Below are 25111 nucleotides of genomic sequence, written 5' to 3'. Positions count from 1 at the left end.
GAGGAGAAGTAGTGGCGCTGCGGTTTGTTTTGGTTACACCGAGGGGAGGAAGCTAAGGGGATTATGTGGCTACGAGAGGCGTATCTTTGGATTTGATGCCGGTGTCAATGTCGATGCCAGGGCCAGGGCCAGGGCCAGTGGCGGTATATTTTTTTAAAAAAAAAAAAGATTAAGAAGGTGTTTGGGAGTTGGAAAATAGGTTGTTTAGTTCTTCAGTAGACAAAGTTGATGGTCCTACCCTGTTTCTTTTTTGACAAGTTGGTGGGTTCTGTATTGCTTGATTCTAAGCTCATGATATCTCCCTGGTAAGCTCCCCCTCGCGCGGGTCATCTATTTCATCGCGAGATGCCCCTTATTTCTTCCACCCACTTCGTGATGAAGCAGCACACCTCCACCACTCCATGGATCAAGATGGCTTGGGAAACAAAATAGCCAAGACAGTGATTGAAACATTCGCCAGCCTCAACTTGAAATCAGGCAAGCCCACCACTCGCTCAAACGGGGTGGAAGAATGGACAGTTTTGGCCAGTATAGTAGCGATCCATCCAGATCGGATCCAACCGCTAACAATCGCCACGGGGGTCAAGACGCTCCCTGAGTCCGTCCGTTCCTATTCCAATGGCTTGGTTGTCCATGACATGCACGCGGAAACGTTGGCGGTGCGCTTGTTCAACTTGTTCTTGCTTGGTGAGTGCCGCGATCCAGCGTCAGTTTGGGTGGAGAAGAGTGATGATGAGGAGGGGACAAAGTGGCGGTGGAAGGATGGTGGTGGGGCGTTGGCTTTGTTTGTAACTGAGCCTCCTTGTGGAGATTTGAGTATGGGGTATTTGACGTCCCGTGTGGATTCAAATGAACCTTGGCCCCTAACCGAGGCAGCCACTGGCGAGAACACCGACGACAGTCTAATTAATGGAGTTGTTAGGGGTAGGCGTGGGTTTGGACAGTTGGGTGTCGTACGTACCAAACCTGGGAGAGCCGATTCGTTGATCAGTTACTCCAAGTCTTGTTCCGACAAATTGTGCCTTAAGCAATTGACTGGCATTGGCAATGGGGCAGTTGCCAGTGTGATGGAGCCGGTTTTTCTTGAACATTTGGTTGTGCGTGGAGTCAAACAGGAGGATTTCCAGCGATGTTTCGTTGACAGGTTCCAAGTGCCGGGGGCTAGACACTGGACGATGATCAGCTATGACATCAACGACTATGAATTCCACAAGAGTGATACTAAGGAAGTGAGTCTTGTTTCACTCTTGTATATTGTGCCGCAGCTGCGGGTGCAGGTTCTCAATAACGGAATCAAGCAGGGTGCTGCGTTGAAGAAACAGACGCCCAAGGCTGGTTCCGGGAGCATGGTGTGTAATCGAAATTTCATGAAGGAATTGGCAAAGTTGCAAAAGACCCAGGCAAACACCTATCTCGAGTTCAAGACGGGCCAATTGCAGCGACAGCAGTTGAAACAGCAAGGCAGAGCTCATTTACGCAACTGGGTGCCTACGGGAGCAGACGACTTTAGTCTCTAGATAAATGTACAATTTTAAAATCAAAAAAAGAAAATGAATGAATGTAAATGCTAGATTGGTTTTTGGTGGTTAGTCGGATTTCGAGTTCAAGACGGGCCAATTGCAGCGGCAGCAGTTGAAACAGCAAGGCAGAGCTCATTTACGCAACTGGGTGCCTACGGGAGCAGACGACTTTAGTCTCTAGATAAATGTACAATTTTAAAATCAAAAAAAAAAATGAATGAATGAATGTAAATGCTAGATTGGTTTTTGGTGGTTAGTCGGATTCGCTAGCACTTCCATCCTGTGCTTCCTCTTCTTCCTCAGCAAACTCCCTCACCTGCTCGTCCTCGTGCGGTTCCATCGAAATGGCATATTCGGCACTCTCAAGCAACTCCAGCAACTTCGATTCCAGAGGCACAACGTAATCTCTAGGCTGCAAACCTTGGTTATCCCTGATTCTCGGGTCGGCGCCCGCGTCCAACATGTTGTCAATTATGAAATAGCCGTGGTCGGGCTCGTGGGTGGCATATTTAGCGGCAACATGCAAGGGGGTCTCACCTGCGCGGTTCTTGGGGTCAATCTCAACGCCCTCGATATCAAGGACGATATCTATAAACTCCCAGTTGCCCAAGTTGCAGGCTAGGTGCAAGGGGGTGTTGCTGGTTATCACTTCTCGCGTATCGTTTATCAAATGGGCGAGTTGCGCCTGGTCGTTGCCGAGCTCCGACTTGATCTGCAAGAGGAGTTCTGTGTTGTTGCGTCTTGCCGCCTCCTGGATCTGTTCCTGGTACGATGCGCCTTCGTCCTTGGGCTTTGGCGGCTCTGCTGCCGGTGGCGGTGGCGGTGCTGCCGACGACATTTAGTAACTCTTCAGTAATGGTTTGTCCAAGGGCCGTGGATCGTGGATCGTGGGGTTGGAATTGGATGGGTGTTGGGCGGAGCAAATCTCCAAATCTGAGAGATTTTACCAAACCGTGAACTTCAAGCTCTCAGAGATATCGCATGAGAGAGTCTCTTATTAGGCAAAAAAAACAGCGCCAGCGCCAATTACAACTTCAATCTCTACTCTGGAGCCACTTGAAGAATAATAAAGGCTCAGAAGAGTAGAATGAAAGGCCTACCTGGTCCAGCACTGGGGTAAAAGCAGGTTCTTGAACGCGCCCAGAGCCGGGGGCATTATTCCGTCCGGAGTTCCAACCGTCGGAGCGAGAAGCATCGGATGCCGTCTCTTTTCCCGCACCAACCTCTTGGTTTGAACGTTGCTTTCTTTGATACACCAATTCGTTGTCCCGCCACGTGTAGCTGCAAGTCAACATGGTTCAGCCGATTATATCGCCTTCAATTCTAGCTTCGGATTTTGCCAATTTGGGCTGCCAGTGCAAAAGAGTCGTTGAAACGGGCGATGTCGATTGGCTCCACTTGGATGTCATGGATGGACATTTTGTCCCCAACATTTCGTTTGGTCCGCCCGTGATCGAGTCGTTGCGCAAGCAGTTTCCCCGTGACAGCGATAAGCCGATTGTGTTTGATTGCCACATGATGGTCTCGGACCCCGAGGAGTGGATCGCTGAAATTGCCAAGGCGGGTGGTGATTCCTACACGTTCCACTACGAAGCAACTAAGGACCCCGCTTCCGTGATTGCCAAAATCAAAAAGTACGGGTTGAAAGCGGCTATGGGGATCAAACCGGGCACCCCCATCGACGTCGTGTACCCCTTTGTTGAGGATTTGGATATGGTGTTGGTGATGACGGTGGAGCCTGGCTTTGGCGGCCAGAAGTTCATGCCAGAGATGATGCCCAAGGTCGAGGCCTTGAGGGCCAAGTATCCTCATTTGGATATTGAGGTTGATGGGGGCTTGGGTAAGGACACGATCCAGCCTGCTGCAGACGCGGGGGCAAACGTTATCGTTGCTGGTACCTCCGTCTTTAAGGCTGAAAATCCAAAAGAAGTCACGCAATTGTTGAAAAACACTGTCGAGCAGAGCATATTAGCCAAGTCAAAGTGAAAAAATGAAAAAAAAAAAACCTTTGAACAAAAACTCGAGATACCCTTGTATATCTATGGGGTGTATGTGTGTGTATTTACGAACTAAAGATAGAAGTCTGTTTGTTTGTTTAGAATGCTTGGACTCCCAAGGTTGTTCCCTCGGCTTCAGGGTCAGGCACGACACGAGGGCCATTTGCATCAAACTCCTCAACCAACCCCCACAACGCCTTTTTGGCAGCTTCAAATTTGTTCTGGTTCACCTCCAGATCAACTTGCATGAGTATATCCTCTTCTTGCTGTTTCGTCAAATATCTCTGGTTTCTAGCTATTTTCTTTGCTCTTTTTTTGCTTAGCGACGAGGTGGTCATCTTGGTTCTCGGCCGCGGCGTTTCGCCTGTGAAGAGCGCCACCGCTTTCGAGTCCGTTGGACGCGGAGCTGTCGTTGCTCGGTCGGCATACCTCGAAGACGATGATCTTGTCTGCACCGCGTTGGCCCGTGCTGCTGCTCTTCTTCTTCCGAGCGTCTTTGAGTGGCTGTTGGCAAGTAGCTTGATCTTGGGCTTATTTATTGCGTTTCTTCCGGCCATTACTGTGTACTTTGAAGCGAATAGAGATCTGTGTTAAGCTCTGGAGGTGGTTTCCTTCCCCGTGCCGTTTGGAGATGGAGATGGACTGATAGAAAAAAAATGCTGCAAATTGGTAGCGATGGGTTCAAGCAGAATATGACTAGGGGCCCAGAGGATGGCATTTACTGAGATAGCACGAGTCTGTTACTTTCTAGCTCTTCGGCTGGAGCCAATGTCTTTTATGTGTATCTGTATCAAGGAAGGAGAAAAGGGGAGCTGAAGAAGGGGAACAACTTTTGGGTGTATGGAAAAGTTTTTTGTTTGTTCATGCCTCTAGAACCGCCAGCAAGGAGAGTTGCAAATTTCGCAGCCAGTGAGGATTAGAACCACCGGCGAGGAAGAGGGACGAAGAGGGGAGATCTCGTGGTGCTTTAATAGCAGGTCTGTCCTGCCCTGAGAGAGCTGAAAGGTAGAGGCTTTGTAAGTGAAATACCTAGTGGTTTATTTTTGGCCCTTCATTTCAAGTATGTGGCGGATAAACCTGGGTATATGCGTATATTCTTCAAACGCTTCAGGTGCTCATTGAGATGCCCATAGGGACCCGGATCTTCACCCTGGCTCTATGTTATCAACTAATGCTGGCATGGAACAGATCCATGATTTTGGGAACATAAATGGCCTCACCGCATCATGGCACTAGTATTTGCAGGTGGTTATGAGATCAGATTTAAAAATTCACATGAGAGCCCAGGCATGAATATCACAGTTATAAAGGTGTTTTATAATTGATTGGCACCATCAAAGGAGTAAATGCTAATTTCAACATGACAAACCGCCAATATAGACTTTAACGTTCATAACCTTGCCAGCTCTATAGCCTAATAGTCTCCAGTGTCTTACTATTTTTCACACCTAGGTTTAAGTTAGAGAGAGAGGGGGGGGGGGGATATTATAACGCTGGGCCTGTAAGAAGAAGACGAGCCCCAATGTTGCAATAGCGGTGATTTGCACCAAACGTATCTGGCTCTTACGGTTTCATCCACCCACCCAATTTTTATTTTCAAGGTTTCGCTCCTTTGCAAGCGTGTTTCAGAAGCTTAAACCGTGCCATCGCAACCCCCAAAAGAGTCATTCTGGAAATGGTCAACGTTTAGCCGCTTTTGTTGTTGACAAGCTTGAGCTTTGCCAGCACAACATGCTGCGATTGGCTCCCAGGCTGGCCTCTCACTCTCGCTGTCTCTTCAAAGTCACAGCCATGCAAACTAAAACAAATTGCTCTGGAACGGGCGATCTTGACCAACTAAGATGGACAAAAAAATACTCTAAAAAGTTAGCTTGCAGTCTCCAGGTCTAGATCTGCTCTGGCGCGGGCTTAGCTCTTGCCCAAGGTTATGTAGCCCATACCGCAGTTTCTAGTTTGTAGCGTGTTTAGCAGGTGGCTAAAGGTGGCTTGAAGCGTCTTGAAGTTGAAGGGAGTAGCCAGTGCTGGAAATGGGAGCAGTTTGAAAATCTCCGTTGGTTGTGAAAAAAAATCGAACAACCAACTGAAACCGCCACCAGTTTTATTATGACTTGTTTTTCATTGGTCCCCATGCAACCTCGCCTTCCCCTTGTCTAGTGCCGGTTTAGGCAGAAACTATATTTACCTGTGAGGTTCATTTGCCCTTTTTCCTTGCCGCTCCAAGTTGAACTTTTGGGAAAACAAGTTGGGAAAGTGCGGTGCAAGAGCGGCACTTTCATCATCAGTTTTTATGGAAATTGACAAGTTGCTGCTGCTCAATTAAAGGAAAGACATTCGTTTGATAATTACTGGTGACTGAGTGTTTCTTCGTTTATACTTTGAAACAATAGCCACATTCTTTTTGCTTCGGAAGTTCAAACTACACTATGTCAAGGAGAAGAGACTCGATACTCGGCAAATTCAGACCACTGAGGAGAACCGCTACTGATTCGACCCCAACGACCCCGACTCTGTCTAAGAACAACAGCAACAACAGGGGCACGTTTTCTCCTCAACTATTGCTGGCACCTCAGTTTCATCTCCACCTGCCGCGATTACCCTGTAATTTTTCATTCGACTCGAGAGATGTTGAACCTTTTTTACTGGGTATGCTAACTCCACAGAGACCAGGCAACGAGGTGGCCAAGACTGCAAGTCCGGAACTCAAGAGATACTACGATGAAAATTGCTGCTTTTGCCACGACTCGTTGTACTTGACCTTGCCTGGCGAAGTGATTCTAAGCTTAACCTGTCACCACGTGTGCCACAAGGATTGCTACCTCTTGATGATGGACAAGTTTGAAATGGACAAGTTGCCCAGGTGTGGCACGTGTCAGGAGCCCACCAGGAGCGAAGAAGACAAGGTCCACCAATCGATACTTCGAGATCTACAATCGACGTCGAAAAATTTTGAAAAATTGACTCTAAACTTACCCCGCCATGAAATGGACCTGAGTGCTTCACTAACCAATACTAATACTCCCACGGCCGATTACTTTGCCGATTCAAATTATCAACTATTCACCCCCACGGATCAAAAGTTTCACCATGATTTTTTTGAAGATACTCCTCCGCTGGTCAATTTCCAGCACCACGATCGACATTTGTATGTTCCCAATGTATCCTTTTTGAACGAAACCACCAAAGTTCGAGTGGGTAAACTGAATGAAATTAACTATGCCTTGAACATCAAGTCTCCGTCAATCTATAATGAAACGGTTGCTCCCTTTAGCTTGCTGGATTTCCAGCTCAAGATGCAGGTTACCGAACATTTGCGGAAACATCTCCACTTGAACAAATACCTTGGTGATTTGATCATCTTTGACAAGATGAAGATTAGCATAGACGGATCGCAATGGGACAATGTCGATATTTACCTCTTCAAGAACTACTTGCTTTTATACAACGACGAGCTTTTAGCCGGAATGATTTCCATTGAAAATGACCTATGTTCCATGACCTATAGTGATGGCGTTTTGATTTTGAATCTTTCAGAGACAAACTTGCCGGAACTCAATATTCGCAACGACTCCGATATAGTCACTGAGAAATGGAAATATCAATTGGAAAAAGTCAAAATGGGCCAAGTTGCCGAAACAAACCTTTTCCAGTTTACAAGCACCTATTGGGGGTTTTTGCTGCGATATTTTGAAATTCCTGCTGACTTGCTCCGATTTAGCAACTTGATGAATTTTGGAGGCGAATTGCCTAATAACTTTATCACCAAAATCGTACCTCCCGCGGACGAAGTTGCCCTAAATTTGGTTTTGGCGGTGCCCTTATACAACAAGACTGGTAAAACACCGGAAGGCTATAAAATATGGTTGGCGCAATTGTTGAACAAGTTTTTATCGTCGTTGCGAAGTGGAGATAACCTTGCGGTGGTGTTTTTGGGGATCAATGGCAAACACCAAGCTAGCAAAGATGGAGTCTATGTTGGGTGCGTAAGTTCGTCTTGGGACGGATGGAGCAGTTTGATTAACGAGATTGTCATTGTGCAGAACCCATTTGACCACGAAGTTGAGGAAATGAACCTTGCCTTGGATAAATGCGGCGATTTGATCCCCTTTCTTCCCAACCGGCTGACTTCAACCAATAAATTGATACTATTGAGTTTTGGCAGCAACACCGACACCAACACCGAGACTGCCAAAGAGAATATTGAGACACAAGTGGAGTTCAATGCTGATAATGCAGCGGTATTTGAAGACGTCGACGTTAGCATCTTGCGGGTTGGTCCACATTCGCAATTGACGCAGCTGATGATTGCATCGATGCCATTTTGTCATGGGTGTGAACCGATTCTACGCTTTGACTCGCTAGATCAACTTTGCTTAGCGGTAGAGCCATATGTCAAGGAACATCTTCATCGAATATGCGTGCCTCGACTACAGATCAACATCCAAGCCAACGAGGGAGTCAAGATCTTGTCGGTGGAGAATCAAGGGCTGATGCTCAATTTGAACCAGCTGGAATGTGAAATCAATGCCGTTAATTTCATTCCTCGAAGTGAGTGCAATGTAGTGTTGAAGCTATCCGTCGAAGGATTGGAGAGAAACAATGATGATTACAATAATGATGATTACAATAATGAGAATAGTAGTGGTGTTGATGTTGTTGAATCCATTCCCGTGTTCAATTATACCATGTCATGGCTAGGCAATACTACTCCACAGAAATCCGTCACCACCAAGATTCAACATATAGTTGAACATACCACCACCGCTGCTGCGGCGGAGGCCGGCCCCGAGAAGAAAAAACACAAGAATCACGCGGGGAATGACCTCGATCGCATGGATTACATGGATATACCACTCTTGCCGCCATTGTCCCCCACGCGAGATGTATCGTTTGCCAAGCGACAAACCGAGTTGGTGATTATTGATCATTTGAAAAGAGCAATTGCCACGAAAGACGCCTTGGTGTTGAAGAACTGCATCAGTGTCGCGTATGGACTCATGCGCAATGTCTCGCCTGGCTTCAAAGATGACTTGAGCAGTGGTGAGGATGATAGTGAAGATGGAGATGACGAAGGAGAAGTGGGCCTGAGTGATTCGGGGAATAGCATATTTGGATTGTTGATCCATACTCGTGCTATTCATGATAACAACGAACTGTACATCAAGTATCTCGTGAAGCGATTGGAGCTTATTATCCGCGAGTTTGAACTGGGAAGTGCTAGTGGCGTTGATTTGAGTCTTGACTTGTTGTATGCTTTGGTTTAAAGTTTGCAAACTTACAAGTTCTTTCTTTGTTGCATAAATTGATGGCATAGTCAGCATAATGCGCTTTCTTTGGGGGGGGGTTGCAAATATACATATACATTGTTTCTTCTGCACATTCAACTAACAATTTGCTTCTTTGTTGAGACCGGGTCCTCTTTGCCTTTTGGCGATTTTGCAGCCATAGAGTGACGAGTTGACTCTGATGCCGAACGTCACGTGACAAGCACTACTACGAGTGTCTGTCGTGTCGTGAGATTTTGAGGTTCGACACATCACGTGACACTTGCAATTCCTAGTGCCATTCAATCAGCAAATGGGGATGGCTGGCTTGTTTCATTACAGCCCATATTTCTTTATTCAATAGAACACCACAAGGCTAGTATATTGTTCCAAGTGAACCGATCATTCGTTTTATTAAAAATAATGGGAACAATGCAGCTTGGATAAAAGGGGACAAGTTTGGATTTCGGAGCTGATCCAGTGGATCTACTGTTGGTATACCCACAGAGGAGTATTTAAACTACAAGGTTTTCCAGCTAGGTTTCATTTCAACAGTTTACTACAAGATAATTCAAACAGCACTACTCCCATAGAGACGATGTTGCTTCAAATAGATTCATCATATATCAAGATCTTGCTTCTAGCTGTGTCATTTGTTGGGTGGGCACATGCTGCAAATTTAGGAGGGCTAGATGGAAGTAACAATAATGCCGAGGGTAGAAATAGCCAAAGTGGGTCAGGGTCAGGTACAGCTGGAGCTACTCCAGCTACTCCAGCTGCACCAACTACAGCGGGTCAACCCAACACACATACTCAAGTGACTCAAGTTCTAAGCGGAACCCAGACTTTATTATGGATACCGACCTCGGAAGCTGCGACGGTGACTCCACGCACTACAACTGTTCAGACGCAGCAGCAACAACAGTCACAGCCCACTACTTTGACGCAAGCTGGCACCACTGGCGGCACGCCGGCAGTGACGTTTAACCAATGGGGCTTTACTGGCTCGCAGTCCGTATGGCAGAATCCAACCACTACTGGCTCAGCTAGCGGTTCTGCTAATCTGGCTTCGACGAGGGCAAACTCGAGTGGACGCGGCAGCGGGCTGAATAGCGCCAGTGCTAGTGCTAGTGCTAGCATCGGTGCTGCTTCCAGCGCTGCTGCTAATAGACCATCGGGCTTGGTGGGAGAGCTGAATCAGGGCTTGCTTTATACGTGGCTATTTTGTCTTGGTTCAGCGTTGCTTATAGGCGGGATATAAATGGCAAAAAATTGCATGAGAAAAAGTTTTGAATACACTCATCCATATACGTGTAGCTTGTAGTTGGCCAAACCTCCCCCCCCCCCCTCCCCCCCTCGTGCTTGCTCTTGCCCATCTGGTGTCGACCTGTAACGGGTTGGTTTGGTCTGGTGGGCTGTGATGAAACATCTGCGCCCCGAGGAGCCCGTCCCGAAACGATAAGTACGAACAAAAAAAAAAAGAGACCTGTGAAACAGAACAGTTACCACCACTCGGCTTATCTCCAGCACCAGGAAGATACGTCGATTATACAGGGTAAAACCAGAGAGGAAAAGACAGAAAGATAGAGGTGTATGGAAGCAATAACGGGGTACTGGCTCTGAACTTTTTTTTTTCCCTCTTTCCTGTCCTTTGTTTGCCAATTCAGAAAATGACCAAGTTGGTGTTGTTATTCCGTCTTTTTTATACATGGTTGTTTCTAATGACCACGGCTGTTGCCGCCCCGCCGAAAGAGGGCACTGGTAACCAATACTTGGTCACGGATTTGCCGGGGCTTCACGAGAATATAGATGACGATTTCAAGCCCTTGATGTTTGCTGGCCAGCTCGAGTTGTTTCCCGAGAATAATACATACTATTTCTTTTGGAAATTCACCGACTCCAAGAAACAGCCAGACTCGATGTATGCAAGGCGGACGATCTTTTGGTTGAACGGTGGGCCCGGCTGCTCGTCGATGGACGGCGCCTTGCTCGAGACGGGACCTTTCCGCATCAATAAAGACCAAAAAGTGATTATGAACAACGGCTCGTGGCACAAGGCGGGCGATGTTGTTTACGTTGATCAACCTGCTGGCACGGGGTACAGCTACACTGAGCAAGACAAACTACTCCACGACTTGCCTGAAATGGCCTTTTATTTTATGAAGTTTATGGAAAAGTACTATGAAGAATACCCCGAGGAAGCAGAGTATGATATTTATTTCGCGGGAGAGTCCTATGCGGGACAATATATTCCATATATTGCTGATTCCATCATCAAGAGAAACGTCCAGTTGAAAGAGGGTCAAAAACGGTACAATCTAAAAGGGTTGCTTATTGGGAATGGATGGGTATCTCCAAACGAACAGTGTTTGTCGTATTTGCCCTTTTTCGTTGACAAAGGACTAATCACCAAAGAGAACCCGCGTTGGTTGCAGTTGCTTTACAGGCATGAACAATGCCAACGGATTGTGGATCAAGTAGATGCGCATTTTGACAGCGATGCTGTTAACCCCGTGGAGATTGACTCTAGCCAATGCGAGGATATATTGCCTCAGTTGCTCCTGGCGACTTTTGACGGTAACGCGGCCCATTTTGAAAGATGCATCAACATGTACGATTACACTTTGAAAGATTCGTATCCATCGTGTGGAATGAACTGGCCCATGGAATTGAAATATGTGACACCTTTTTTGCAAAGTGATGATATCAAACACGTTTTGAATTTGAAGAAAATGAAAACATGGCACGAGTGCAGTGGACGCGTGGGCAACAGTTTCGATGCTCGCCACTCGTTCCCCTCGGTGCACTTGTTTGCCGATCTATTGAAACAAGTGCCGATTATCTTATTCAATGGTGCCAACGATATCATTTGCAACTCTGACGGAGTGCTTCAATACGTCAAGAAGTTGAAATGGGGCGGTCAAAAGGGGTTTGAAGATTACGAAGCGAAAATCGATTGGGTTCATGACGATCAACAAGTTGGGTATATCTTACAGGAGAGAAACTTGACCTTTATTAATATCTACAATTCAAGCCACATGGTGCCGTACGATTTGCCCGATGTGTCAAGAGCGTTGTTGGACTTGGTTAGTGACAACTATGACAAGAGACAACATGAGGGAAAAGCCCAATTTGTCACTTATCCCTTGGGGATCAAGGCCAAGGGTGTCTCGGAAGAAACAGAAGAAACTCCAACCGAGTCTAGTGAGGAACCTGCGCCTGCCTCGAGCTCGTCAGAAACATCCACAACCGGAACGTCAGCAACAGCAGAAGGAGAAGAAGAAGACTCTTCGGCAAACAAAATCACCAGGGTTATACAACTTGGAGTCATTTTAGTTGTGCTTTGGGGTATTTATATATTATATGCGTCCTGGAGAGCAAGACCCCTGCCGATTATGAAGAAAAGCTCTAATGGCCGAAGAAACAAGAAAAATGTCCAATGGGCAGATCAGTTGAGCATGTTTGAAGAGGAGGCAGATGCATCTCAACCAAAGGGCTTTTTCGCCAAGACCTTGGACAGATTCAAAGGTAGAGACTCACAGGGTTCATACGCGCGAGCTGAAAGTGAAGATTATACCGATGATATCGAATTGGGTGATTCGGTGTCAGATTCACGGCTCGATGATTTCATTGTTGGAAGCGACGATGAAGTAGAAGGCGCTGGAGAACGAGAAGGAGAACGAGAAGAGGAACCGGCGGATGGGGGTGCTAAAACCTCATCAAATCCCTAACTTAGATTCTGTATAATAACGTATTAGATTTTTTTTTTGATTTCGAATTGAACTTCACGTCTTGAGCTCTGTAAATGGTGTCGGTTGTGGTGCTGGTCGAGCTACCAAGTTATCCCAGTCCAGAGGGTTTGGAAAAACTTGCAACTTTTGTTGATGCGCAGATCCAGATCCAACGATAGCCGGCAAAACAAGAAGGCCAGCAGTTGCCCAGCAATGAAGACGATGCTCAATTCGATACGAAGGTTGGCGACCCAAGCGCCCACCAAATCGCAGCCCATACTAAATATAGCCACGCCGCCAAAGTACACCTTGGCGCAATTGCGCACTTTCCCCAGCTTGGCCCCCAAGTCGTTCATCCCGCTCCCACAGCAGTTTTTCAACACCGAGATCCCCACGAGACGAGATTTGCTATGGAGCGCCGTGGTCTACGAGGCCGATGCCGCGAGGGTCGGCTCCAATTTCGTCACGCTCAAGTCGGATAAACCGTACTCGGGACGCAAATTGCGTCCGCAAAAGGGCTCGGGCCGGGCACGTTTGGGTTCTGGAAACTCGCCGCACTTGTATAACGAGGTCAAGGCGCACGCGATCAAGGGTCCGCATGACTGGAGCACCGATTTGCCCTTTAAAGTCTACTCGAAAGCGGTGCAGACTGCGTTGACGGTGCAGTATAAGCGGGGCAACTTGGTTGTGGTTGAGAACGAATGCGATTTCAAGCAGCGCAATTTGGAAGTTAGCCAGAGTTTCGTTAGCACGCACGGGCTCACCCGGTTGAACATGTTGTTTGTCACGGACGCGCCTAGGGAGAAGTTGCTGTTGAGCATGAGGCATTTCTTTGTCAACCCCGAGAAGTTGAAGCTGGTTAAGAGACGCGATAGAGCGAAGGTTTTGAACAAGTGCAAGGGGAAAGTTGTCCTCAAGGAGGATTTGCAGGTGAGGGATATTTTAAAGGCGAATAGAGTCTTTGTTGAGTTGCCAGCTTTGCAATGGCTTATTTCGATGTATGGCAGTAAATAGAGCCGTGAAGAGAGAGGGGGGGCAGCGAATGGATCTGTAAATAGATTGAGAATGGACGAGGCTTCTTGCATTTCAACATGGCTCCGATTTGGAGCTCTAGATAGAGTGTGGCTGTTGATCATGGCCGTGATCATGTTCACGATGATGGTTGTAGTGGTGATGGAGTTTGGGCGTGCACGTGACATCTAGGGCTAGAGCCCTTGCGCATACTTTAAATTTTTTCCTCCTCCCTCTGCGCCAGACGCTTGGCTCCACCAGCAGAGAAAAAACCACCAGCTAGTTAACGAAATTTTCAATACAAAGACCTACTATCAAGGAACAGTAAAGTCAAAGACACAGCCCAATATGCCATTAGTTGTCCAAGAACAAGGTTCATTCCAGCACATTTTACGGTATGTGATTTAATGGCTTGTTCCGCCTAAAATTTAAGAGAGAGAGACGGGGAATGTTGGAGCGAAATGGAGGGCAGAATCCATCAACTGATTGAACCCCTAGGAGGGAATTTTAAGAATAGAGAATATCATATAAGAGACAGCATTGTATTGAGACCATGATCAGAGCCTATTGAAGCTTTAAAGGAGTTTTTGAGAATAGTGACTTCATTTTCGACCACACCGTTTGTTCATCAAGAATCATCCACAACCACACGGTGATCATTTTTGGGAAAATCTAGGATCAGGAGAACCATCTGTGAAAATCTTCCCATTATCCAGTGATGAACTCCTCATTTGTGACCGCCCATCAGGGTTTGCCTTGTGTGCTCTCATATTCAGCTTTGAACAAGAGTTCTCAAATATGCTCCAACCCCTTCCACGTGAATCTCCAAAATAGTGCTCCACTTTTGAGCTAGCTTTACTAACATCCATTTTCTTTTAGTTTGTTGAACACCAACATCGATGGTAGAATCAAGATCATGTACGCCTTGACCAAGATCAGAGGTGTCGGTAGAAGATACTCCAACTTGGTGTGCAAAAAAGCCGATGTTGACTTGAACAAGAGAGCCGGTGAATTGACCCAAGAAGAATTGGAGAGAATCGTCACCATAATGCAAAACCCAACCAACTTCAAGATCCCAACTTGGTTCTTGAACAGACAAAAAGATCAAGTTGACGGTAAGGATTACCACGTCTTGGCCAACAACTTGGAATCCAAATTGAGAGATGACTTGGAAAGATTGAAGAAGATCAGATCGCACAGAGGTATCAGACACTTCTGGGGCTTGAAAGTCAGAGGTCAACACACCAAAACTACTTCCCGTGGTCGTTAAATTTCTCATTTTTAGAACTATGTTGGAGAATAAAAAAATGACAAAGTTTGGGAGGTGGGGAAAAAGGTGTGGTACGGCCGCTGCCGATATTAATTTGTTCATGGTTGTTCATATACTTTGAATTGTGGTGGCTTGTATACTTTTTTCATGTACTTTAATTCCATACAAATAAAGATGGTAAATGGAAGACATACTACAAGTTTGTTCTCTATTCTCTTTTACGGGCTAAACTTTCTGCGATAAGGAGCCCCTTGGCGAGAGATGAATGCGCCGCTAGCGAACCTCATAAACTCAGCAGAGTTGGGGGCCCAGAGTTGGAGGCCCAGAGTCACATACGCGGTCATGGATTCCTACTCGAGAGTCTGACATGATGCGCGGGCAATCGAATCAGAGGGGATCGGGAACTGGAGCTTCTCTGAGAACTGGCAGGGACCTCCAATCCGCCCTCCTCCTCTGACTCCCCGACCTCGAATGCTAGTCACTGTTCGACTGGTTATATCAACTTGCGTGTATGGCTGTCTGGGCTCGTTCACGAATCAGTGACCGAGAAGACACACCTGACTTTCATTTGAAATGTCAATAACCTCATCCTTCTTCGCTGGTGATAAGTTGTTTGCATTCAGGAGAAAAGGGAGCTAGGTTTGAAGGAGTCGCTAAAGACCCACTATGACAGAGTGATTCCAAAAGCGTGGTCTTCTAGCTCACCCTAACGAAATAGATAAAGCTTTGGTGAAATAGTCCGAAGAGACACCTCTCTCTGGACGATAGTTGCAAAGATCAGCCAACTGGCTGCGAAAACTTCCGCATAAATTTCGCAGTAGTTTCCACCAAAATGAAAAGAGAACAAGGATTTTTGCCACGTGATTATGCAAATTTTGCCAAACGCACCAAATGAGGCACCACATTAAGATATAACTTTTTGAGATATACGAGACTAGTGATGGTAAAGTCTGTGAAAATATAGGAGATTCGCGATTTGATCCTTCCCCCTTATTGTCGTGCGTTGAAAGGGATGATTTCGCATATGGAAGGGGGAGTTGCGCAACTGTTTGTGTTGATCGATGTAATGCGGCTCTTTTATAGGGGGGAGGGGGGTGGTTGGTTGAGAGTTGAAAGTTCAAAGTTTGAGTTATTCCTGATCTGGACGGGACTACATTTCACTTGGTGAAGTGTTTTCTTGTGGTTATGTTAAGGATGGTGGAATGTTACAGGTCAGCTTGTGTGAAACCCTTCATGGGCTACAAGTGTCGAGACACGTGATTTAGACCTTTTCAAACTAGAAAATGAACGTATAACGTTAGATAGATATAGATATAGATATAGATATATACATAAACAGACATTAAGAGGACGATTCTATGGACAGAATCTGTTGGTTTCAAACCACTCAGCTTCTGTTTGTCACTTCTCCCAAGATCTTTCTCGTGACCTTACTTGGGATCAATTTGAATGTCATTGTAGATGCATTGACTCCGTTTAGTCTGTGTGGTTGTTTTTTGTTCGTTTCAATCATTTGATTGTGGACCGCAGGCACGGCTGGTAAAGTTGTTGTCGCTGTTGTTGTTGAAGAAGAAGTAGAAGGTGGTGGTATACGGGGCAATGAAGTGGAAGCTTGGTGGCTTTGCTGATTGTGTAGTGGGGTTATATGTCTGAATAAAGGAATTGAATGTGGAAGAGCTTTTGTTGGAGTCGAAGAAATAATGGGCACAGCTTTTTGTTGTTCGTGTTGTTCGTGTTGTTGTTGTTGTTGCTGCTGTTGTTCTTGAATCGTTATGGTTGTTGGTGGAAGTTCGAGAACTTCTCTCTGGGAACAGGACTGTTTCCGTATGCTTTGTCTCTTGTTTTGGAACCATATTTGCACGGCTTTTTCAGTCATTCTTACACACTTGGCGATTTCGATGCGACGTGATTTGTTTGGGGTCGAGCCTCTTTCAAACTCCCGGTTGAGAATGTTCAATTCTTGTTGTGACGTTCTTCTTCTTTTCCTTCTTGCCAAGGGTGCGTTATCGATTGCTGGCTCTTGCGAGGGGAAAGTTGCTGGTGAGTGGGATATGAATGCATAAGCCTTGCTGTCGTTTTGAGCCAACACCGATGAAGAAGTCGAGCAAGATGACGAAGCTGACGAAGTGGTTGAAGTGGCCGAGGTGACCGAGGAGATGGATGCTGTCGATGTGTTTGCATATGAATTGGAGTAGCTATGAGGTTTATTTTTGATAATCTCGAGAATGCTGGTGTCGGATGCGTCCACGAATGAACTCGACCTTTTCAAGCCTTGCCGTTCCTCCGAGACCAGTCTGTGTCTTTCAGCAGGGTGGTGGTCGGTAGTAGGTGGTGGCGTTGGAACAAACTGGACATTTGGGGTCGAACAATAACACGAAGAAGAAGAAGAAATAGAAGAATGGGCAAGGGCCGGATGAGAATGAGAATGAGCAACTGTGGCGGCCGAAGCTGGTTGTTGGAAATAGCTTGAAGCTGGTGAATTGTATTTGAACGAGGAATGGTAAGGTGTCAATGGGTGGTCTCTATAGTGATCTGTCTGAGCTGTAGATAAAATCGTGGACAACGGAGGTAAAGTGATCTTCTTGATAGCGGTGTTGCTACCGCGGTTGTTATTATGTTTATTGATAGCATTGGCCGAGTGTATGTTTTCCAAGATGGCGCTTGTACTTGGCAACTTCTCGGGGGTATATGAGCTAATCATGATTCTGCAAAATGGGAATGAACGAATGGAAAAGTTTGAAGCTTAGGAAGATATCAATTAGAAAGAAAGAAGTTTGACGCAACAGTAAAGAGTAGAATTGAGGAAAACTCTTGAGTTTTGAGACAGTAGACGGCAGACGATATATATATATATACACCATATATTTCCACCTTATATTTCATAAATCATATATATATATACCATAAAGGGATTATAGAGATGTAGCATAGCACCATTAAAGAAAAAGCGCGTTCTTTTTTTGCAAATACAAAAATATATCGAGTTTGATTGATTGTTTATATTTGAATGAAATTAATTAAAAAACAAAAAAAAATTGCAGTCAATTAAACTCAGTTACCTTGAGGAATAAGAAGTACCAAATATACGCCGAGATGCACCTCATTTAAATTATTTGGGACAGAAATTACAACTCATGTACACCTCACATACATGGAACAGGGTATCTTTTTTATTTTTAAAGGCCCACCAAATTGCTCACTTTGCGCCTGTTGTTTGTTGTTGTCGAAGTGGGACGAAATGAGAAAAAATTACTGCAAAAATTACGTAAGCAATTACCGTTGCAACCACTTTTGTTATGTAATCAATCGGTCACGTGCAGAAACACGGTCAAAAAAATTTTGCAGAAAAGGAAAACAGCAAACCTCATAACCAAAACAAAAACAAAAATCCACCTTAATCGGGCACGTTTCAAACACGTCAACAATCCGTGTTTAACGAGCGATGCATCATCTCTCGCAGTCCAGTGCTTTTTTTTGTTTTCTGCACCCCAAATTTCACTAGGGAGAAGAATCTCGAGGTTTCGCCTCACGCTTTTTGGTGAGTTTTTATTCTTCGCGTTTCGTTTTATACAAAGTTGCTGTTGTTGTTCCTGTTGTTCTGCCCTTGGATGAGTAAGAAGAAAAAAGTTGAGCTTCAAGTTATGACAACTGCCACGAGCTGGAATCAAGGCGACAGGCAGCACTCCCTTTTTCTTCCTACTATTGTTAGTGCTGTTTTCGTTGTTGTGAGTGTTGTTAGCGTTGTTGGATTCTCTTGACGATACCGAGCGTGGATGACTTTGAAATTTTTTCACCTGTATTACCGTTGCATTATTGGAGCTTTTGCTCTATTTTCTCAATCGAGTAAACTCCATTTGGCTAAAATAGGCTGTCCATTTACCGTTTACAGAAATAGGCTTGGCTCACGTAGTATATTACACGTAATTTTGATGAATTCAGGGGCGGTTTTAAGGGGCGAAGAACAACGAGACGAAGGGTTGGATGAAGCCAGGGGGGGTGGATGGTGAAGCTTAAGCAGAAACTTTAAAGCCTTGACGATTTCGTTTCAGGTTAGAGTCGTGTTGACGTGTTGACACTTGGGTGTTAAGCTGACGAAGGAAAATTTGCAATCGTTGATTCATTGATTCGTTCGTGCCAGCTGCCAGCGGTATTTTCAATTGGTTATTGAATTAATCTCTGGGTCATTCTTGCCTTCACTGGCGGCGAAAACTATCAACCCCAAATTTTTCAGCATGCCACTCAGTAATTGCACTCGAGGCCCTCTCAGTTGTATCCTGAGTTGTTAACATCTACCTTCTTTCGTCATCGATGCCGTTCCTTCACGCCTTCATCTCACCACTATTGTTCATAAACAAAAAAATGAAATTGAAAAAAAAGGGTTCTGCTTTTGGACCCATCATGATTGTTTGAACCCAGGCTCAACATGATGCAACCCTCGATCTGCACAAAAGGTACTTAAAAACAAAAAAAAAACCAAAGAAACCCCTGTTTCCAACTTATTCTGCCCTGTTGCCGCTAAGTCTTCCCACAGTTATTGCCCATGTGCCCCACCTCGCTCCTCTTCTCCTTATCCCCTTCTACTCCTGCTAGCATGCATGCATATTTAACCTCTTGAGCGTGTTCAATCTGCCCTGCATCTTTTTCGAGTCTTTAAACATCAGGGGAGTATCTTTGTTTTTTTCATTTCCAACGCGACAAAGGTGCATCTTCTCTCAATTGGATAATGGTTTCATTGCGACAAAGGGTTGAAAACTTAATATAAGATGCATAGTTGTATATACGCCAGACAGTTTCATACCTCTCAATTTATTACGAAATGGGGACTCCTAATGCTGAATAATTAGCCCTGGATGAAACTTGTAAAATGTCACGGTGACTTTTCAGAAAGAAAACAATTGATAGTGACTTTCATTCTACTTGATATTAACAGCGTCCAAGATTCTTCACTTGAATGGCCATATGGATGCAAAAGTCCTGGTGGTGATCGAGTTGGTGGATCACGTGCCTCGTGGCAAAACCGATAAGTCGTGTACTTTGGCACTGATGACATAGTGCGAGAAGTTCTCTGTTGCTTCTACTTCCAGAACCAACCAACCGGGTACTTCTTGGATTCATCTTTCAACCAAGAAGGGGGAAAGAAAGGTTCCCATTTAGCAGGCTCTTCATCAGCATAGATCACCGTTTTAGGGTGATTTTTTTTTTGGGATTTCCCGTGGATTGTATCGACCCACGTAAGTTTTTGTTGTCTTGTATCATTCATGAATTGAAATATTTGAGAGCCTATTTCTTTTGCAAATCATGGATGAGAAAAGTTGTTGCAACCAAGCCAGAAATGGCCAAAATCTCGCATGTTTGAAAAGGATAAGCCTCGTGCTAGTGACGGTGTCCATATTGCTACTAGTTGGGACTCAGCGCTTCAATTTCAGCTTGTTTTTCTCCAGCTCCCTCAATCAACCTTCAACGTCAACTTTTGCCCGTTGTGAGTCGATTGAATTGACTGCATCTCAGAAAGATGAACTTACAAGGTTAGGGTTGACACCGAAAAAACCCGTCAAGTTTGTTTCGCCGGAAAAGGGTGAACAGATTATTTACGGTCGGTTCTTACACATCACGGATATCCACCCAGATCCTTACTTCAAGATTGGCTCTTCTTTTGAAGATGCTTGTCATTCGTCAAAAGGCGATGCTAATAAATTCGGCGATGCCATATCTGGATGCGATTCGCCCATGCTCTTGATGAATGAGACCATCCTGTGGATCAAAACAAACCTCAAGGACAAGATAGATTTCATTGTTTGGACCGGCGATAACGTCCGACACGACAATGATCGAAATTTCCCCAGAACTGAGCAAAACATTTTTGAAATGAATGAGCATGTGAGCCAATTGCTATATGAAACGTTCAAAAAGGAAGACACGCCCGAGTTGGCTATTGACTTGGTTCCTAGCTTGGGCAATAACGATGTCTTTCCTCATAACCTATTCAGCCTCGGGCCTACTTTGCAAACGCGAGAATTGTTCAGAATATGGCAGCGATTCATCCCACAGCTGCAATTGCACATCTTCAACAGAGGCGCCTATTTTTTCAAAGAGGTCATCCCGGGCCAATTGGCGGTCTTGTCAATCAACACTTTGTACTGGTTTCAGCTGAATCCCTTGGTGGACAATTGCGACAAGAGGAAAGAACCAGGCTACAAATTGTTTGAATGGTTGGGATACGTATTTAAGGAGTTGCGAGCAAGAAAAATGAAGGTTTGGCTCAGTGGCCATGTTCCTCCGAATGAGAAAAACTACGATGCCACATGTTTAAGAAAGTATGTTGTCTGGGCATATGAGTACAGAGATATCATCATTGGAGGTCTCTATGGGCATATGAACATTGACCACTTTATTCCGTTGGACAGTGTCGCGGCTTACAAGTCCATCAACAAGGATAAAAAGAAGAAGAAGGAGAAGAAGAAGTCAAAGTCAAAAGCTGTCTCATTAATTGATAATGACGGTGGCGATGACAGTGATGATGACGATGATGATACAGAGCCATTGGGTGAAACACTGCTTTTCAGGGCTTTGGATGCAAACTTTGATGATAGCTTCTTTAGAGTACAAGGCGGTGTGCCTGAAAACAAGGTAAAGTACATGGATACCTTGCGCGAGGAACTATACGCTGCAGTCAAGGGCAAAAAGAAGTCAAAGGCATATGGAGAGAGATATGTTATTGCTCATGTTTCGAGTTCCATTGTGCCCACGTTCAATCCAGGGATCAGGGTCTGGGAATATAACATCACAAACTTGGCCCATGAATTGCCATCCGTAAAATTCGAGCCTTGGGACAAGTTTTTTTTCGAAATTGAATCGTTGATTGAAAGACAGAGCAAATACACTGATGACGAAGAAGAAGAAGACAAAGAGGAAGAAGACGCAAACAGCCAAGCGTGGATATTCAAAAAGAAAAAGACGCCAGACAAGACGTTCCCCTTGCCAATGCCAAAGAATGCCAAATTGGGTCCGGCGTATATCCCGCAAAGCTACACTCCTGAAAGATATGTCAACTATTACTTGGACTTGGAAGCAATCAACAAGGGCGACAAGCCATTCGACTACGAGATTGAATATTCCACCGACGACAAGACCTACGGAATGCCCGTGCTCACGGTTGAAGAGTGGTTGAAAATGGCGCGGCTTTTGGGTAAACCCTTTGACAAGAGTTCCAACACTAATGGTAAACAAGGCGCTGGAGACAAACGTAAACATACGAAAAAGAAAAAGAATAAGAATGGCAAAGAAGATAAGAAGCTAGAAGAATTGTGGCAAGTGTTCCTAAGAGATGCTTTTGTTAGTTCAGGATATGAGCACAAGGGACTCGGCTAATTGCTAATGTAGTCGAAACTTCAAATGATGTACGTAATAGAAAAAGAAAAATACTTTAAAAATAGTGTGGGGAGCCACGGGTAGGGCCAAGTACTTGCCACCTCCAAGAAAGACAATGGAATGAGTTGTGGGTTGTAAATTGGATCTGTTGCAAGCGTTGATGGTGATAGTGGTGGTGAATGTAGTGGCGACGGTTTGCGCTCTCACGTGATTTTTGATATCACGTGATTTGTGTCACGTGACTTAGGGTTAGGGCAAGAAAGTCAAGCTTCACCATCTCTCTCTGGCTCGCTCGCTCGCCAAAAGTGAAAATTCATCACAGCTCTTAGTCTGAAGACTGCTTGGTTCCTTTCTCCACCAACACGGACAAAACCATTAAATTCCTATCGTCATAGCATAACAAGTCGAAATGGGTGGTACTAGAGATAAAAAAGTTCAATACTTCTCCAAGTTGAGAGAGTTGTTAGAAGAATACAAGTCAATCTTCGTTGTTGGAGTTGACAATGTTTCTTCTCAACAGATGCACGAGATCAGAAAGGCCTTGAGAAACGATGCCGTTGTGTTGATGGGTAAAAACACCATGGTTAGAAGAGCCATCAGAGGATTCCTTTCCGAATTGCCAGACTATGAAAAATTGTTGCCATTTGTTAAAGGTAACGTTGGTTTCATCTTCACCAATGCCGATTTGAAAACCATTAGAGACACCATCACCGCCAACGTTGTTGCTGCTCCAGCCAGAGCCGGTGCCGTTGCTCCTGCCGACGTTTGGATCCCAGCCGGTAACACCGGTATGGAGCCAGGTAAGACCTCCTTCTTCCAAGCCTTGGGTGTTCCAACCAAGATTGCCAGAGGTACCATTGAAATTGTTTCCGACGTCAAGGTTGTTGAAAAGGACGGTAAGGTCGGTCCTTCCGAAGCTACCTTGTTGAACATGTTGAACATTTCTCCATTCACCTACGGTATGACTGTTGTCCAAGTCTACGACAATGGCCAAGTCTTCCCATCATCGATCTTGGACATCACCGACGACGAGTTGATTTCCCACTTTGTCAGCGCCATCAACGCCATTGCCTCCATCTCCTTGGCTGTTGGCTACCCAACCTTGCCATCAGTTGGTCACTCTTTAATCAACAACTACAAGAACGTCTTGGCCTTGTCGATTGCTACCGACTACACTTTTGAAGGTTCCGAGGCCATCAAGGACAGATTGGCAAACCCAGAAGCTTACGCTGCTGCTGCTCCAGTTGCTGCTGCTGCAGGTGGTGCCGAAGAATCTGCTGCCGCCGAAGCTGCTCCAGAAGAAGACGCTGAAGAGTCTGATGAGGATATGGGATTCGGTTTATTCGATTAAACCTGATACGTTGATTCTGTATAACCTCTGTAATAACTCACGTGACTTTTTTGCAGCACATTTTTTTTTTTTGTAGAAGGTGATCAAGATAGCCAAGATGGTGATGGTAGGTAGGTGGGTAGGTGGTCTAACCAGTGTGGTCTATGAGATACGACACGTTTGAGTCCTTTGGCTCAACTTTCACTGTCTCGACTCCATCGCCATCTCGCACCAACTCAGCTAGTGCCCCCTTGGTTTCGCCGTGGCGCCATGAATATGTGATGAGTAGAGAGTTTCTGAAGATCACTTATATCATTGATGAGAGTCCCTACCAGAATGGCCAGGAACTCACCGATGCAGTAAGAGATTTGGTCAGCAGCATACAAGTGTTGACCTCCTTGTCCCATGAAGATCCAGAGGTGAAAGAGCGGTTAATCTTCTTTTTCAGAGGCAACAGACTCAACAGCATAATTGACCGCATCATTTTGCATGGTCTCAGAAATGTGCAACAATTGAGCTTGGTAAACATTCCAGATGCCTTGGCCAGCAAAGCCACGTTGATTCAGCAGATTTATACCATCAACGTGCATTGCGACTATGTTGTAAAGCCAAACTTGACTATGGACTTATTGGAGTTGGCTATTGACAAGAGAGACAAGTCTTTGGCTGCAAATTTACCCTCAACCACGTTTAGGAGCCCTTGGAAGGATATCCCGACGGCAATCTTGACGCATGCTCCAATAGCAAAGGAAACACTCTATTTGATACGGCTGTATTTGGAAGAAGATCGCAACTGTGGGAGAGTAATTAAGTATACAATCGACGATATATGTGTCGTGTTGGGGAACTTGTGCGAAAACCGGATCGTTATCGGAGAAGAGCAAATCCAGGAGTTCAAGTATGATGTTGCGGAAATAATCCTTACCATCGTGAGAAACAAGCTCGAGTATGTCAATCCAGAGATTTTTGTAAATGTTAAACGCAAGTACTCGTTGCTTTACCCGAGTAACTTGCTTCGCAGGGGCGACATGGCGGAACAGAACTCGGATTATTATCAATATGAATTACCACTGCAGCAGCAGCAGCAGCAGCAGCAGCAAGAACAGCGAGAACATCAAGAGCGAGAGCGGAGCCTTCTTGTTGCCAGTCTTGATTCAATTGGCCGATTGAATCCAGGTTTAAGCGGAAGAGATCAACTGGTTGCCACTGAAGAGGATGAAAACGCGGAAGAAGAAGAAGAAGAAGAAGAAGAAGAAGACGAGGAAAACGAAGTAGAGGAAGAAGAAGAAGAAAATGCTGGTGATGACGATGATGATGATGAGAACGCGGACTTGGATGCCGAGGGCTCTGACGAAGTATTGGGACTGCGGTTCGAACCTCGAAAGCAGACAAAAAAATGGCCCTTTAAAATCTTCAAAGGTAAGAAATTCACAATGTCTAAAGATCAAAAAAAGTCCACAATCTTCAAAGCCAACTTGAAAACTAGCTCCAAGGCCACAACATCAATGAAGAGAAAATCGCGATGGAAACTCTTGGGTCTCAAAAGCTTTTGAATGTGACAAACCAAAATTTTAGTACTTTTTTTTTCGGGGGTCTATTTCAGTGTTTGTCTATGTACATGTG

At 45.2% G+C, this 25111-nt stretch overlaps 13 protein-coding genes across 13 annotated transcripts; 10 read left to right on the top strand and 3 right to left on the bottom strand. All coding sequences in view use genetic code 12, as the record gives it.

Annotated features, from left to right (window-relative positions):
• Positions 1-401: 401 nt before the first annotated feature.
• LODBEIA_P57940 (uncharacterized protein) lies at positions 402-1517 on the top strand (the record flags this gene model as incomplete). Its single annotated transcript, XM_066976165.1, has 1 exon — positions 402-1517. The coding sequence occupies one exon, from the start codon at positions 402-404 to the stop codon at positions 1515-1517; it is 1116 nt and encodes a 371-aa protein (XP_066832732.1).
• Positions 1518-1773: 256 nt separating this feature from the next.
• LODBEIA_P57930 (uncharacterized protein) lies at positions 1774-2358 on the bottom strand (the record flags this gene model as incomplete). Its single annotated transcript, XM_066976164.1, has 1 exon — positions 1774-2358. One exon carries the CDS (start codon positions 2356-2358, stop codon positions 1774-1776), a length of 585 nt encoding a protein of 194 aa, XP_066832731.1.
• A 455-nt stretch (positions 2359-2813) lies between these two features.
• Positions 2814-3506, top strand: LODBEIA_P57920 (uncharacterized protein; the record flags this gene model as incomplete). The annotated part of the gene is made up of 1 exon (XM_066976163.1): positions 2814-3506. The coding sequence occupies one exon, from the start codon at positions 2814-2816 to the stop codon at positions 3504-3506; it is 693 nt and encodes a 230-aa protein (XP_066832730.1).
• A 109-nt stretch (positions 3507-3615) lies between these two features.
• LODBEIA_P57910 (uncharacterized protein) lies at positions 3616-4074 on the bottom strand (the record flags this gene model as incomplete). Its single annotated transcript, XM_066976162.1, has 1 exon — positions 3616-4074. One exon carries the CDS (start codon positions 4072-4074, stop codon positions 3616-3618), a length of 459 nt encoding a protein of 152 aa, XP_066832729.1.
• A 2088-nt stretch (positions 4075-6162) lies between these two features.
• On the top strand, positions 6163-8778 carry LODBEIA_P57900 (uncharacterized protein; the record flags this gene model as incomplete). The annotated part of the gene is made up of 1 exon (XM_066976161.1): positions 6163-8778. One exon carries the CDS (start codon positions 6163-6165, stop codon positions 8776-8778), a length of 2616 nt encoding a protein of 871 aa, XP_066832728.1.
• A 598-nt stretch (positions 8779-9376) lies between these two features.
• Positions 9377-10039, top strand: LODBEIA_P57890 (uncharacterized protein; the record flags this gene model as incomplete). The annotated part of the gene is made up of 1 exon (XM_066976159.1): positions 9377-10039. The coding sequence occupies one exon, from the start codon at positions 9377-9379 to the stop codon at positions 10037-10039; it is 663 nt and encodes a 220-aa protein (XP_066832727.1).
• Positions 10040-10499: 460 nt separating this feature from the next.
• On the top strand, positions 10500-12509 carry LODBEIA_P57880 (uncharacterized protein; the record flags this gene model as incomplete). Its single annotated transcript, XM_066976158.1, has 1 exon — positions 10500-12509. One exon carries the CDS (start codon positions 10500-10502, stop codon positions 12507-12509), a length of 2010 nt encoding a protein of 669 aa, XP_066832726.1.
• A 153-nt stretch (positions 12510-12662) lies between these two features.
• Positions 12663-13523, top strand: LODBEIA_P57870 (mitochondrial 54S ribosomal protein uL4m; the record flags this gene model as incomplete). Its single annotated transcript, XM_066976157.1, has 1 exon — positions 12663-13523. One exon carries the CDS (start codon positions 12663-12665, stop codon positions 13521-13523), a length of 861 nt encoding a protein of 286 aa, XP_066832725.1.
• A 345-nt stretch (positions 13524-13868) lies between these two features.
• On the top strand, positions 13869-14790 carry LODBEIA_P57860 (40S ribosomal protein uS13; the record flags this gene model as incomplete). Its single annotated transcript, XM_066976156.1, has 2 exons — positions 13869-13915; positions 14400-14790. 2 exons carry the CDS (start codon positions 13869-13871, stop codon positions 14788-14790), a joined length of 438 nt encoding a protein of 145 aa, XP_066832724.1.
• Positions 14791-16177: 1387 nt separating this feature from the next.
• On the bottom strand, positions 16178-17491 carry LODBEIA_P57850 (uncharacterized protein; the record flags this gene model as incomplete). Its single annotated transcript, XM_066976155.1, has 1 exon — positions 16178-17491. One exon carries the CDS (start codon positions 17489-17491, stop codon positions 16178-16180), a length of 1314 nt encoding a protein of 437 aa, XP_066832723.1.
• A 2597-nt stretch (positions 17492-20088) lies between these two features.
• Positions 20089-22158, top strand: LODBEIA_P57840 (uncharacterized protein; the record flags this gene model as incomplete). Its single annotated transcript, XM_066976154.1, has 1 exon — positions 20089-22158. One exon carries the CDS (start codon positions 20089-20091, stop codon positions 22156-22158), a length of 2070 nt encoding a protein of 689 aa, XP_066832722.1.
• Positions 22159-22567: 409 nt separating this feature from the next.
• On the top strand, positions 22568-23509 carry LODBEIA_P57830 (60S ribosomal protein uL10; the record flags this gene model as incomplete). Its single annotated transcript, XM_066976153.1, has 1 exon — positions 22568-23509. The coding sequence occupies one exon, from the start codon at positions 22568-22570 to the stop codon at positions 23507-23509; it is 942 nt and encodes a 313-aa protein (XP_066832721.1).
• A 143-nt stretch (positions 23510-23652) lies between these two features.
• On the top strand, positions 23653-25041 carry LODBEIA_P57820 (uncharacterized protein; the record flags this gene model as incomplete). The annotated part of the gene is made up of 1 exon (XM_066976152.1): positions 23653-25041. One exon carries the CDS (start codon positions 23653-23655, stop codon positions 25039-25041), a length of 1389 nt encoding a protein of 462 aa, XP_066832720.1.
• Between the last annotated feature and the right edge of the window lie 70 nt (positions 25042-25111).

This window comes from Lodderomyces beijingensis (genome assembly GCF_963989305.1).
Source record: "Lodderomyces beijingensis strain CBS 14171 genome assembly, chromosome: 8".
Classification (NCBI taxonomy): Eukaryota; Fungi; Ascomycota; class Pichiomycetes; order Serinales; family Debaryomycetaceae; genus Lodderomyces; species Lodderomyces beijingensis.
The sequence above is the reverse complement of the archived record's forward strand: the minus strand, read 5'-3'. Positions and strand labels throughout refer to the sequence as shown.